The 11022-nt window shown below is 43.7% G+C and overlaps 1 protein-coding gene across 1 annotated transcript; it reads left to right on the plus strand.

Annotated features, from left to right (window-relative positions):
* Window positions 1-714: 714 nt before the first annotated feature.
* LOC120026021 (AN1-type zinc finger protein 5-like) lies at window positions 715-8238 on the plus strand. The gene is made up of 6 exons (XM_038970799.1): window positions 715-875; window positions 5488-5660; window positions 5795-5888; window positions 6068-6165; window positions 6308-6436; window positions 6607-8238. Exons 2-6 carry the CDS (start codon window positions 5507-5509, stop codon window positions 6753-6755), a joined length of 624 nt encoding a protein of 207 aa, XP_038826727.1. The 5' UTR covers window positions 715-875; window positions 5488-5506; the 3' UTR covers window positions 6756-8238.
* The last annotated feature ends 2784 nt before the right edge of the window (window positions 8239-11022 follow it).

Genomic DNA, 11022 nt, shown 5'->3' on the forward strand with positions numbered 1-11022 from the left:
AAATAATGGTCTTTGCCTAGTTCTTAGGACATCGTCAGTGTGAAGCTTCACCCCCTCCCTCTCCCATTCTATCAATGGTCCTTTGATCAAATTAGATACCTTTAGACAATCAAAGTCCATTGAGGGCAACAATATACTTTTTCGCTTATCACCTCAAAATGTGATCACACAATTGTACTAAAGAGTTGACAACTTCCTATGCAGGTGAGCCAAGGTGTAACAGAGTACCATTTGATTTGTTTAACCCGTATCTTTAATATTGTAATGTTTCTGTGCTTTTAATTTTTTTGGTTCAACATTTCAATATAATGATCAATGACAGGAGTGATATTCAGTCTGCATAGATGACTTTTTTTTTTTTTTTGCTACCCAAGACTACTTCTATTTACTGGCGTTCTAGTAAGCTATTGTGCAAAGTAAACAAGTTATTACTCAAGTGACTTAATTTACTCCTGTTGTGTGTTGGGGCACCATGTCCAAGCCTACGAATGATGACAGTTGTTTGTTTGGGGTGTTGACTTATCAAATTCACAGCTTTCCAAAACATCCGCAATAATTATTCAAAATGGTTACATTGTACCGGTAGGTAACACTTCGTATGTGTTGCATACTGGTTACATATCAGCGGCGACCGAAACTAGGTGCCCCCTACACTCCTGTCTTCCAATCAGAGGGTCGCTATTTTCCATGACGTATGTTACCACTCGTACTAAAGAAGGCCAAAAAAGAAAAAAGAAAGCGGAAAACAGTCAGTAGCTACGCTAGCGGGCGTACTTTTAGACGGAGCCCTTAGTATCTCAGGAAGGGGAACGGAGAGTCTGCCAGGACTTTTGGTACAGCGAACAACCAACAGAGCAAAAACACTCGTTCTGAAGGTAAGTTAAACGCCCGTAAAAAAATATTTGTCAACTACGGTAGGTTGCGCGTTATGAAAAGCAAAGTATTGTTGATGTTTAACGAACGTTACTGGCTGAGTGTCTTTGAAAGAGGGTATCGATAACGGTAGCTAATGAGCTAGTTTTAAACAAATTTAAGATGTATTTTAACGTTATACAGGTCCGTCAAAACTATTTAAACCTAGTTTCATTACTTTACGATTACACAATAAGGGTCCATGGCTAGCTAAATACAGTTATTTACTTTTCCCCCAATAAATGAGGGGTTAAGTTACGCTAGCTAACGTTAGCTAGCTGTTTATTTGGGGGGGTCAAACTATTTATATATTTTTTATTACATAAGGGTTAACTTCACCGCGGAAAACAATTGTTAGCAAGTAGGACTTATCGTCCAAAGGCTTTCCATGAGCCAGCGCCGACCTAAAACGGCAACTATCTGATTCCGTATGCGTCGTCGATGGTTAGCTAAGCTAGCTTGAGTGTGATGTGGATCAACTCGAGGCCACCTGCTCAACCTTCGAATATTTGACATGGTTAAAGTCTGTTCAAATTGACGTTCGTTTTATTTGACGGTCGCTACAGATGCGTTGGTATACGTCAATTATTGGAAGAACTACATTTGTTCATGTTGAATTGACAAAACAGGAACAAAAGGAAAAGACAAAGCGCTAACCGTAGCTAGCTAACGGTAATCAGCGTGACTTGGATGAACCACATTTCACTAGTTATCTTGCTGGATCATAGTAATAATTACTGCTGTATGATCATTTGTAGTTAGCTGAACAGCTATCACGACGTTGTTTGCTAGTACAGTGATGCTAGGCTTACTTAGATGTCGGAATTACAATCTTCACTAGCTACGTAGCCTAGCGTGACTCAGTGGATTTAAAGAGCAGTTGAGGCCTCTACTCTAGCTCTACTGGTACTGCACCGTCTGACTCGTTCCCCGGAACTGTTGTCCCAGCTAGCTTGCCAGTCTGTGGGGGGGATTTATTACATAGATATTGATAGATCCATTGTAGTTTTGTATAACATTGTCAGTTGATTAATGGGGGGCTCATCAGTATTGCAGACAGCACATATGATTTTGATAAGGGATGGATGGGACTGTTGGTGTTGGCTTATAATGTAGCTACCTAGCAACACACGGGTTATATATATATATATATGGCAAAGCCACCGCTCTTGTCAATACAATTCAAGGCGTGTGTGTGGCATTGCAGCCTGTATGTTAACATTGCAACATTTACCATATCTCAGTCAAACCTTGAGCGCCCTCCACACGTTTCTGTAGAAATAAATTACGAACGGACCCGTCTCACTGTGAGCAGGCGTTAAGGTTTGGTGACGTAACCAACCGTTAGTGAGGCTTCCAGGGTTGCCTATAAATAGTGTAGCGAGGTCGTGTGAGTGCGCCTTTGAGATCAGCCTGTCACATTGCACCCTTGTGACAGGCGAAAGCTAATACCCCGTCCAAGCGAGTTTGGGACAGCAAAAAACACTGCAGTCAGCAGGCATACACGTGATGGGGCGATTGAAGTGCCTTTCTGGGGGAAACCTCTGACGCATTTCGCTAGAAAGCGTGGCATGGACTTGTGAATCTCCCCCCTGCGCGGCGCCCCTCGGTTCCTAGAAGACTGATACAGGTGCCTCAGCACTTGCTTTTCGTTTTCTTCCATGAACAGACTAGTTGGCTACGGTTAAGCTAATGGAAACTGGCTACTTCATTTGGGGTATTTATCAACCTGCCTTAAGACTGTCTTACTGTACCACTATCCCAGTTGTTTGTAGCTGATCAGAACGCTCTGGGTTGGGGAAAGGTTCACACACCAGTCTGTTCATCTCTGGACGTGATAGTGAGTGATGCAACCAGAAGGACTGGTTGCTTCTTGCCAATGATTGAACACTGTTTCCACATCCCGCCATCTGTTTAGACCCCTGTCTTGTCTGTTGACCTTGTGTTGACGATAACCAGGCAGGCAGCCACACATTTACTGTGATGAACTCACCAGTGGTGCTATCAAGGTTTAAATTATAACTAGGTCTAAACCCCAACTGATAAACATAGTGCTCAAAGAGTGACTAACAGATGGTGCTGAAATGGATGTTGTAAAAAAAAATTTAAAAAATACCTACAGACAGCGAGGCTATTAAAACCCTGGGATTATCAAATCTCTGCTTTAGAGAACTTTAATGTGTCTCCAAATAAAGCCTCTGTGAGCGAGTTGAGTTGAACCCATAGTTAGAGGGCCCTAGTGCCCAAAAGCCTGCTTTGGCATGGGCAGCGCCATTGAGGACTTTCACCATTTTAAGTAGTTGACTGAAGGAAATGACACTGAATTATACTCACGAGGAAACATTCCATAACTACAGATTGCGGTAAATCGCCATCCCTTACTTAATAAGGGTTGGGCGATACTACGATGTAATTGGAAATCAACAATGTTTGATGACATCGTGATGTGACGGAAGCAAGTTTAATTTAACAGACTCTAGTTTAGCTTGTTTTAACATGGCTGGCACAGCTGGAGTCGGGCAGCGCACAACAGGCAACATGCCAAATGACCTACCTATTATTTTTTGCCATAGTCTATTTTAATGAATGTATATGTTGCCAAAAGCTGTGCAGAATGTCAGAAATTTTCTCTCACCTCTTCAATGTCGGATAATCATGGGCCTTTTGCAGCGGACACTCCATTGTCTGGCTTCTTACGTTCCCTTTTTTCCCCAATCGTCATTCTATTTGAATGTGACTTGTTGGCTTAAGCATATAGCCTACTCTTTCATGATCAACCTTCAAATGAATCTATGAAGCCAGTAACTGAGTCTCTCAAAGTTTTATGTTTGTGAATAGCCTAAATAAAAACATGGTACAGTAATATTGACAGCGCGAGAACCATCTATTACAAAATGGATTAATCAAATGAGAAGTTTTAAGCAAACCATATGTATTTCTGGCCTTCACCTGACCAAAGCTTTAGGAAAAACAATTTTTTTGCTGCTGGAAAATCCCTCCTTGCAAACCAAACAGTCAATACTATAGGCCTACACCAGGCTACTGTCAATAGCACTTCCAGTACATGTTACTTGTACAAGTTAAACATATAAACAAATGTTTATATTATTGTCGAAGGGTTTATTCATAGCCTTGAATTGAGCAAAGGGCATTGCATAAGCTCCCACAGCAGCGCTTTCGATAAGTGGGACTAAAACCCTTCTGCTTATTTTTATTTTAGCTATATCTTACGAAAAGGTTTCTGACAAGGACAAGCATGTTCACTTTTTCTGGCTTTAACCACCTAGAGTCGATTGACGCACTGGTGCGGACTACCAAATTCTCTGAAATGACATTGGAGGCAGCTTATAGTAGAGAAATGAACATTCAATTCTCTGGCAACAGCTCTGGCTGACATTCCTGCAGTCAGCATTCCAATTGCACGTTCCCTCAACTTGAGACATCGGTGGCATTGTGCTGTGACACAACTGCACATTTTAGAGTGGCTTTTAATTGTCCCCAGCAAAAGGTGCACCTGTGTAATGATCATGCTGTTTAATCAGCTTCTTGATATGCCACACCTGTCAGGTGGATGGATTATCTTGAAACAAGGGACCAACACTTTACATGTTGCGTTTTATATTTTTGTTCAGTGTGTCTGTGTCTAGAACTTTCTTTTATCTCCTAGATGTAAGCTAAACACTTAAACCTTGCTTCTTATGATTTGTTTTTTGACTTTTGCCATTTATGAATGTGTCATTCAATGCATTTCTCTGGGCTAATTCAATATTTTATTTATACCCAAAGAGGTCCTAAAATCTAATTGCTAAATGATCCATAATATCACCATCTTAAAACACTAATTAATAGACTGTGATTGGGGAGTGTTGATTGAGTCTGAGCTCATCACGCAGTTCTCTTCTCGGCTAGATTTTTGGAGAGCACACCATTGATAGCTCGACGGACACCAAATGCTCTGTCAGTGTTGGCCTTTTCCTGCTTAATAGAATTGTTTGTAACATTGAGATTATGGCCGAAACAGTTCAGCCATGGCCATTTCAACGACGTTAGCGCCATTATCAGTTGTGATGCAGGATTCCAGACATCGCCCAACCCTACTTTATACCTGTTCAAACAAGACTCTAGGTGGCAGTGTGCATGCACCCTTTCAGGTTGTTTGCCAACGTAGTAGTAGTAGTACTCTTAGTAGTAGTCTTAGTTCAAAGTCAAAAGGAAGATGGCCTCACTGGCGACGCTGTGCTCTGACGCCGTAATGGGACAATGGTTGGATATCTATGGTTACCTGAATTAAGTGGCAGTGATTTTTTATTTATTTATGGAGGCAAGCAGCTCAATGCTGCAGTGATTACAGGACTGCTCTGAGAATGCTGGAGTAGTCATGTTGCTTCTTAGGTTGTGGGTTCAGTATCTTCTATTGGCAGAGGTCGCATTAGCGTTCAGAAATCTGCATTTTCAAAACTCGAAACCATTAAAAAAAACTTTTGACCGGGGTTTTATATTGAAAGTCTTGTTTAAAAAAAATATATATATATGTATTCCCATTTTCTAATGAGTCTCTATTTTGATTATGTCCAGGACAATTCAATCAGCAGAGATGGCACAGGAGACCAATCAGAGCCAAGCGCCCATGCTTTGTGCCACCGGCTGTGGTTTCTTTGGAAACCCCAGGACCAGTGGCATGTGCTCTGTCTGCTATAAGGACCACCTGACCAGACAGAACAATGGAGTGAGCCCCCTGAGTGCAATGGGTAAGATCTGCCTTTCCTCCATAATTGGTTTTGTTAATCTTTATCTGTTTGAGAAGCAGATGCCTTACAACTCCATGTTTTTGCAGTCAGTGCATTTTTTCTTAGTAAATCTGATCATGTATTGTCTCATTTAGGTGGCAGTGTGTCCAGTAGCCCCACAATGGAGACCTCGACCATCCAGAGAATTGAGGCCTCCTTGAATAATGCTGCTGAGGCTGAAGCTGCCAGGTGAGGGTCTGTTGCTACTCTGAGATGACCATGGAAACCATTCTTTAAGACCAAGTCTCACCAAATGACTCACTTCTCTTGCACCACGTTTGTTATATCATTACATCTGAATGAGATGGCTAGTATAAAGTGGAGGATTTCTTTAGCCTATAGCACCTGTTCTCTTTCTCTCACTGTAGTGGGGCAGCAGCTCTTCCTGTTACCCAACAGATGACCGAGATGAGCATTTCCTGTGAAGAGGAAGGAGCGTCGCCTAAAGCAGAGCTTGCAGAACCTGGTGCGTGTCTGATTCATATGGGTGTTCAGTGCTTCATTTGGGGGGTCGGTCACATGAGTGGTTACAGGCCTGTGATGGGAGGTGGTTGTGAATAGTCTCTGGGCTCTGTTGTTTTGAGGTCTTATTTTTCTGGTCTTTCCAGTGGTCACTCAGCCCACCGCCTCAGCTTCCCCTCCCAGTGCTGCCGGCAGTGACGAATCCAAATCACCCGACCCCGCCAAACCGAAAAAGAACAGGTGCTTCATGTGCCGCAAGAAGGTTGGCCTTACAGGTGAGGACAAACAATCCAGTACTGAATAACATTGTTGGTTATTCAGTCAGACCTCAGTCAAGACTGTGGCTTATGTGGCTCTCTATGATTGAGTATAGGATACACTACAGAGGTGATATGAGCTGGGTCTATTAGTGTGATTGACTCACTGTGCCTTTTTGCTCTGTCAGGTTTTGACTGCCGCTGTGGGAACCTGTTCTGTGGACTCCACCGTTATTCGGACAAGCACAACTGCCCGTATGACTACAAAGCCGATGCCGCCGCCAAGATCCGCAAGGAGAACCCTGTGGTGGTGGCCGACAAGATCCAGAGAATATAAGACCTTCTCTCACTTTGACCTTGAACACTTGGAGTGATTGGCAAAAAAAAAGGACTCGCACTTGACCTGCGTTCTAAAGGACTAGTTTTTTTTACAGTATGGGGGAATCCAGTTGTCTGCAGTGCATGAACGATCACATTTTCTTCTGTTTTTTTGTCTGTCTGAGCTTACGATTTTAGAAAAAATTTATGACAAAAGAAGAACCAAAAGAATCTCAAAAAAAATATTCAGCAGACTAGGACACTCTTTTCCAGGGACGCCTGGACTTGGCTTAATTCTTAGTGTTTTTTGGGAATCTGATTGTTGTCAAGTAGGCAGTCTGATGTGTTGTGGTTGTCATGAGTTTACTACTTTGACTCTCTGTATTTATGAGATTTTTTGGAGGAGAGGGAGGACGTTGTAGCCTATGAGACTGTTACAGCCCCGACCGGATCAGTCCATTTATATGTACTACCAGACATGTTTGTTTCTGTGCTGTATGGGGCCTCAATTCAGGGGAGACCCCCAAGCACACTCTCTATTGTGAGATCAGATGTGAAGAATGACTTTAACAAATGAAGTCTTTTATTTTTTTTTATCACCTAAAGAACAACCTGTTCAAGATGCTTATGAAATGATCATCCGGTATGAATGGTGAAAGCGGCACTGACACTTGGAGGATGGATGTGTTCTGTTCCAGCCCTATAGGTTCTCATCAGATTCATCTGAATCAAACAGAATATCAGTGTAGTCATACAAGCCTGGTTCATTCTTCCTGCAATGTGTGCTGCACTAAAAACCATTGCTTAGGTTTACTTGTATCCGTTAAAGATGGGTTTTCTAAAAAGTATTTAGGTCTGATGCTGTGATGTAATGTGTATTTGAAGGGGAAACTTGGCGCTGCCTTTGTCTGGCTGGATGGGAGACTGGCGGAAGACCGTTCACTTCCTGCAATTGAGATCGGGTCATGTGACCCCAAACTGTTGTCATGTGACAGTGCTGATGCCCATTCTGTGATCTTTTTTGAGGATATGGGATGTTTTGCTTGGGTTGTTGTATCAATGACAAATAGCCTAAATTAACCAGATTGCTGAGGTTGGAAGGGTTAGGTCCACTAATCTTTTGATCAATATTTCCCAGAAAATGTGTGATATATTTCTGATTTATATTGTGTAGTGCGAATCACATGCTATGTATTAAACACATGTCTAATGTATGCCATTTCCTGGATGGATGGATGGTGGCTGAGTATTGTGTGTGCAAGTACTTGTGTTCCTCAGTATTCAGAACTGATCCAGTGGACTCTTTTTTTTGTGTGTGTCTGGCTGCTCAGCTCTAGTCTCTCGGTAGGGCTGTGAGATTTCACCTTTTCATTTGAACCCTTTTTAGTTATGCAAGTTTGTACAAACCATCTTTATATTTATGTACCGCACATATAATCTTGTTACCCAACATTACAGAAAAATTGTACCATGTAAATAAAATTATGTACAGAGATATAGAATCATGTACTCTGTGGCAATTTATTTAACATATCGTGGCTTGAGAGTTACCTGTCTAACAGAACGCAGGGTGTTTTTTTAACTTCCTGTTGAATGAGGGAAAGCTCGGTTTGTTTTGAGTCTCAACTGTCCAGGGATCCTGCCAAACAAGGAGCTGCTTGGCATAGCAGCTGGGCTAGCTGCCTATCAAGCTAGTGGGGTTTTCTTGACTTGAATGCAGCCTGCGACGCGATTATCCCTTGTGGCTGGGATAGCGAATTGTCCCGGGTTTTGTGTCTGTCTAGATCCCTGCTGTTTCAATCTTCCTTGTGACCTGCCCTTTATGGAACTGCGAGGAGTAACAGCGTAGCCTACGTTGCTACCATGACAAATACCAAAGCCAGTAGGAGTACCGTTGAGGACCGTGGTGTCTATCACCGGTGCATTATCTTTTTAAACGAACAAAAATACACTGCTCAAAAAAATAAAGGGAACACTAAAATAACACATCCTAGATCTGAATGAATGAAATATTCTTTTTAAATACTTTTTTCTTTACATAGTTGAATGTGCTGACAACAAAATCACACAAAAATGATCAATGGAAATCAAATTTATCAACCCATGGAGGTCTGGATTTGGAGTCACTCAAAATTAAAGTGGAAAACCACACTACAGGCTGATCCAACTTTGATGTAATGTCCTTAAAACAAGTCAAAATGAGGCTCAGTAGTGTGTGTGGCCTCCACGTGCCTGTATGACCTCCCTACAACGCCTGGGCATGCTCCTGATGAGGTGGCGGATGGTCTCCTGAGGGATCTCCTCCCAGACCTGGACTAAAGCATCTGCCAACTCCTGGACAGTCTGTGGTGCAACGTGGCGTTGGTGGATGGAGCGAGACATGTTGTCCCAGGTGTGCTCAATTGGATTCAGGTCTGGGGAATGGGCGGGCCAGTCCATAGCATCAATGCCTTCCTCTTGCAGGAACTGCTGACACACTCCAGCCACATGAGGTCTAGCATTGTCTTGCATTAGGAGGAACCCAGGGCCAACCGCACCAGCATATGGTCTCACAAGGGGTCTGAGGATCTCATCTCGGTACCTAATGGCAGTCAGGCTACCTCTGGCGAGCACATGGAGGGCTGTGCGGCCCCCCAAAGAAATGCCACCCCACACCATGACTGACCCACCGCCAAACCGGTCATGCTGGAGGATGTTGCAGGCAGCAGAACGTTCTCCACGGCGTCTCCAGACTCTGTCACGTCTGTCACATGTGCTCAGTGTGAACCTGCTTTCATCTGTGAAGAGCACAGGGCGCCAGTGGCGAATTTGCCAATCTTGGTGTTCTCTGGCAAATGCCAAACGTCCTGCACGGTGTTGGGCTGTAAGCACAACCCCCACCTGTGGACGTCGGGCCCTCATACCACCCTCATGGAGTCTGTTTCTGACCGTTTGAGCAGACACATGCACATTTGTGGCCTGCTGGAGGTCATTTTGCAGGGCTCTGGCAGTGCTCCACCTGCTCCTCCTTGCACAAAGGCGGAGGTAGCGGTCCTGCTGCTGGGTTGTTGCCCTCCTACGGCCTCCTCCACGTCTCCTGATGTACTGGCCTGTCTCCTGGTAGCGCCTCCATGCTCTGGACACTACGCTGACAGACACAGCAAACCTTTTTGCCACAGCTCGCATTGATGTGCCATCCTGGATGAACTGCACTACCTGAGCCACTTGTGTGGGTTGTAGACTCCGTCTCATGCTACCACTAGAGTGAAAGCACCGCCAGCATTCAAAAGTGACCAAAACATCAGCCAGGAAGCATAGGAACTGAGAAGTGGTCTGTGGTCACCACCTGCAGAACCACTCCTTTATTGGGGGTGTCTTGCTAATTGCCTATAATTTCCACCTTTTGTCTATTCCATTTGCACAACAGCATGTGAAATTTATTGTCAATCAGTGTTGCTTCCTAAGTGGACAGTTTGATTTCACAGAAGTGTGATTGACTTGGAGTTACATTGTGTTGTTTAAGTGTTCCCTTTATTTTTTTGAGCAGTGTAGTTCTACAACCAGTTGTTACAACAAGAAAATGTCTTCAAGTGTTGTCCAAATACTGGTGGATTCAACTAATAAAATAATCAACTACCTGAGGGGTACAGGACCTGAAGAACAGTTTGCAGTTCTCCCAAGGTCAGCTCGATGAGTTTAAACAAAACTGCAAGGTGACAGCAATCTGTAAGTCATTGAGAGAGGAAATCAGTTCTGTATGTGAATCCATGATTACAATGACTGAGAAATCAGATTCTCGAGGGACAATCAAGGTGGAACAACATTGTTGGGGAAGGAATTGCAGAATCTCCACATGAGACCTGGATGGAGTCTGAGGACAAAGTGAGGGAAATTATCTCGAAGAAACTGAAGATCGATCACAGGAAGATTTGAGGTGGAGCGCACCCACAGGACTGGAAAACCCATCACCAGCCCAGGTGACGGGCCCAGGTCGATAGTGGTCAAGTTCCTGAGGTTAAAGGACAAGACAGCTGTTCTGGAAAGTGCCAAGAACTCGAGAGGAACGTACATCTTCCTCAACGAGGACTATCCTGCAGCTGTGCGCCAGAAGAGGAAAGAACTTATCCCAGCCATGAAAGCTGCCAGAGCACTTGGTGACATTGCTTACATCTGCTATGACAGGCTCATTGTCCTCCCTCCCAAAAGCCTGGAATGGATGAGGGAGCCAAGCCTATGGATTCGTAGCTTCAACCCCGCAGCACACGAACACACTTACCAACACCAACTGATTAATCGACTGCTGCATG

Source organism: Salvelinus namaycush, chromosome 31 (assembly GCF_016432855.1).
Source record: "Salvelinus namaycush isolate Seneca chromosome 31, SaNama_1.0, whole genome shotgun sequence".
In the NCBI taxonomy this organism is placed as follows: Eukaryota; Metazoa; Chordata; class Actinopteri; order Salmoniformes; family Salmonidae; genus Salvelinus; species Salvelinus namaycush.

Bases quoted from the DNA above. Each gene is read 5' to 3' on its own strand.
- LOC120026021 (XM_038970799.1), top strand. From the start codon at position 5,507: ATGGCACAGGAGACCAATCAGAGCCAAGCGCCCATGCTTTGTGCCACC. The intron at 5,661-5,794 runs GTAAGATCTGCC...TGTCTCATTTAG, and splicing joins GAGCCCCCTGAGTGCAATGG to GTGGCAGTGTGTCCAGTAGC. The intron at 6,437-6,606 runs GTGAGGACAAAC...TTGCTCTGTCAG, and splicing joins CAAGAAGGTTGGCCTTACAG to GTTTTGACTGCCGCTGTGGG.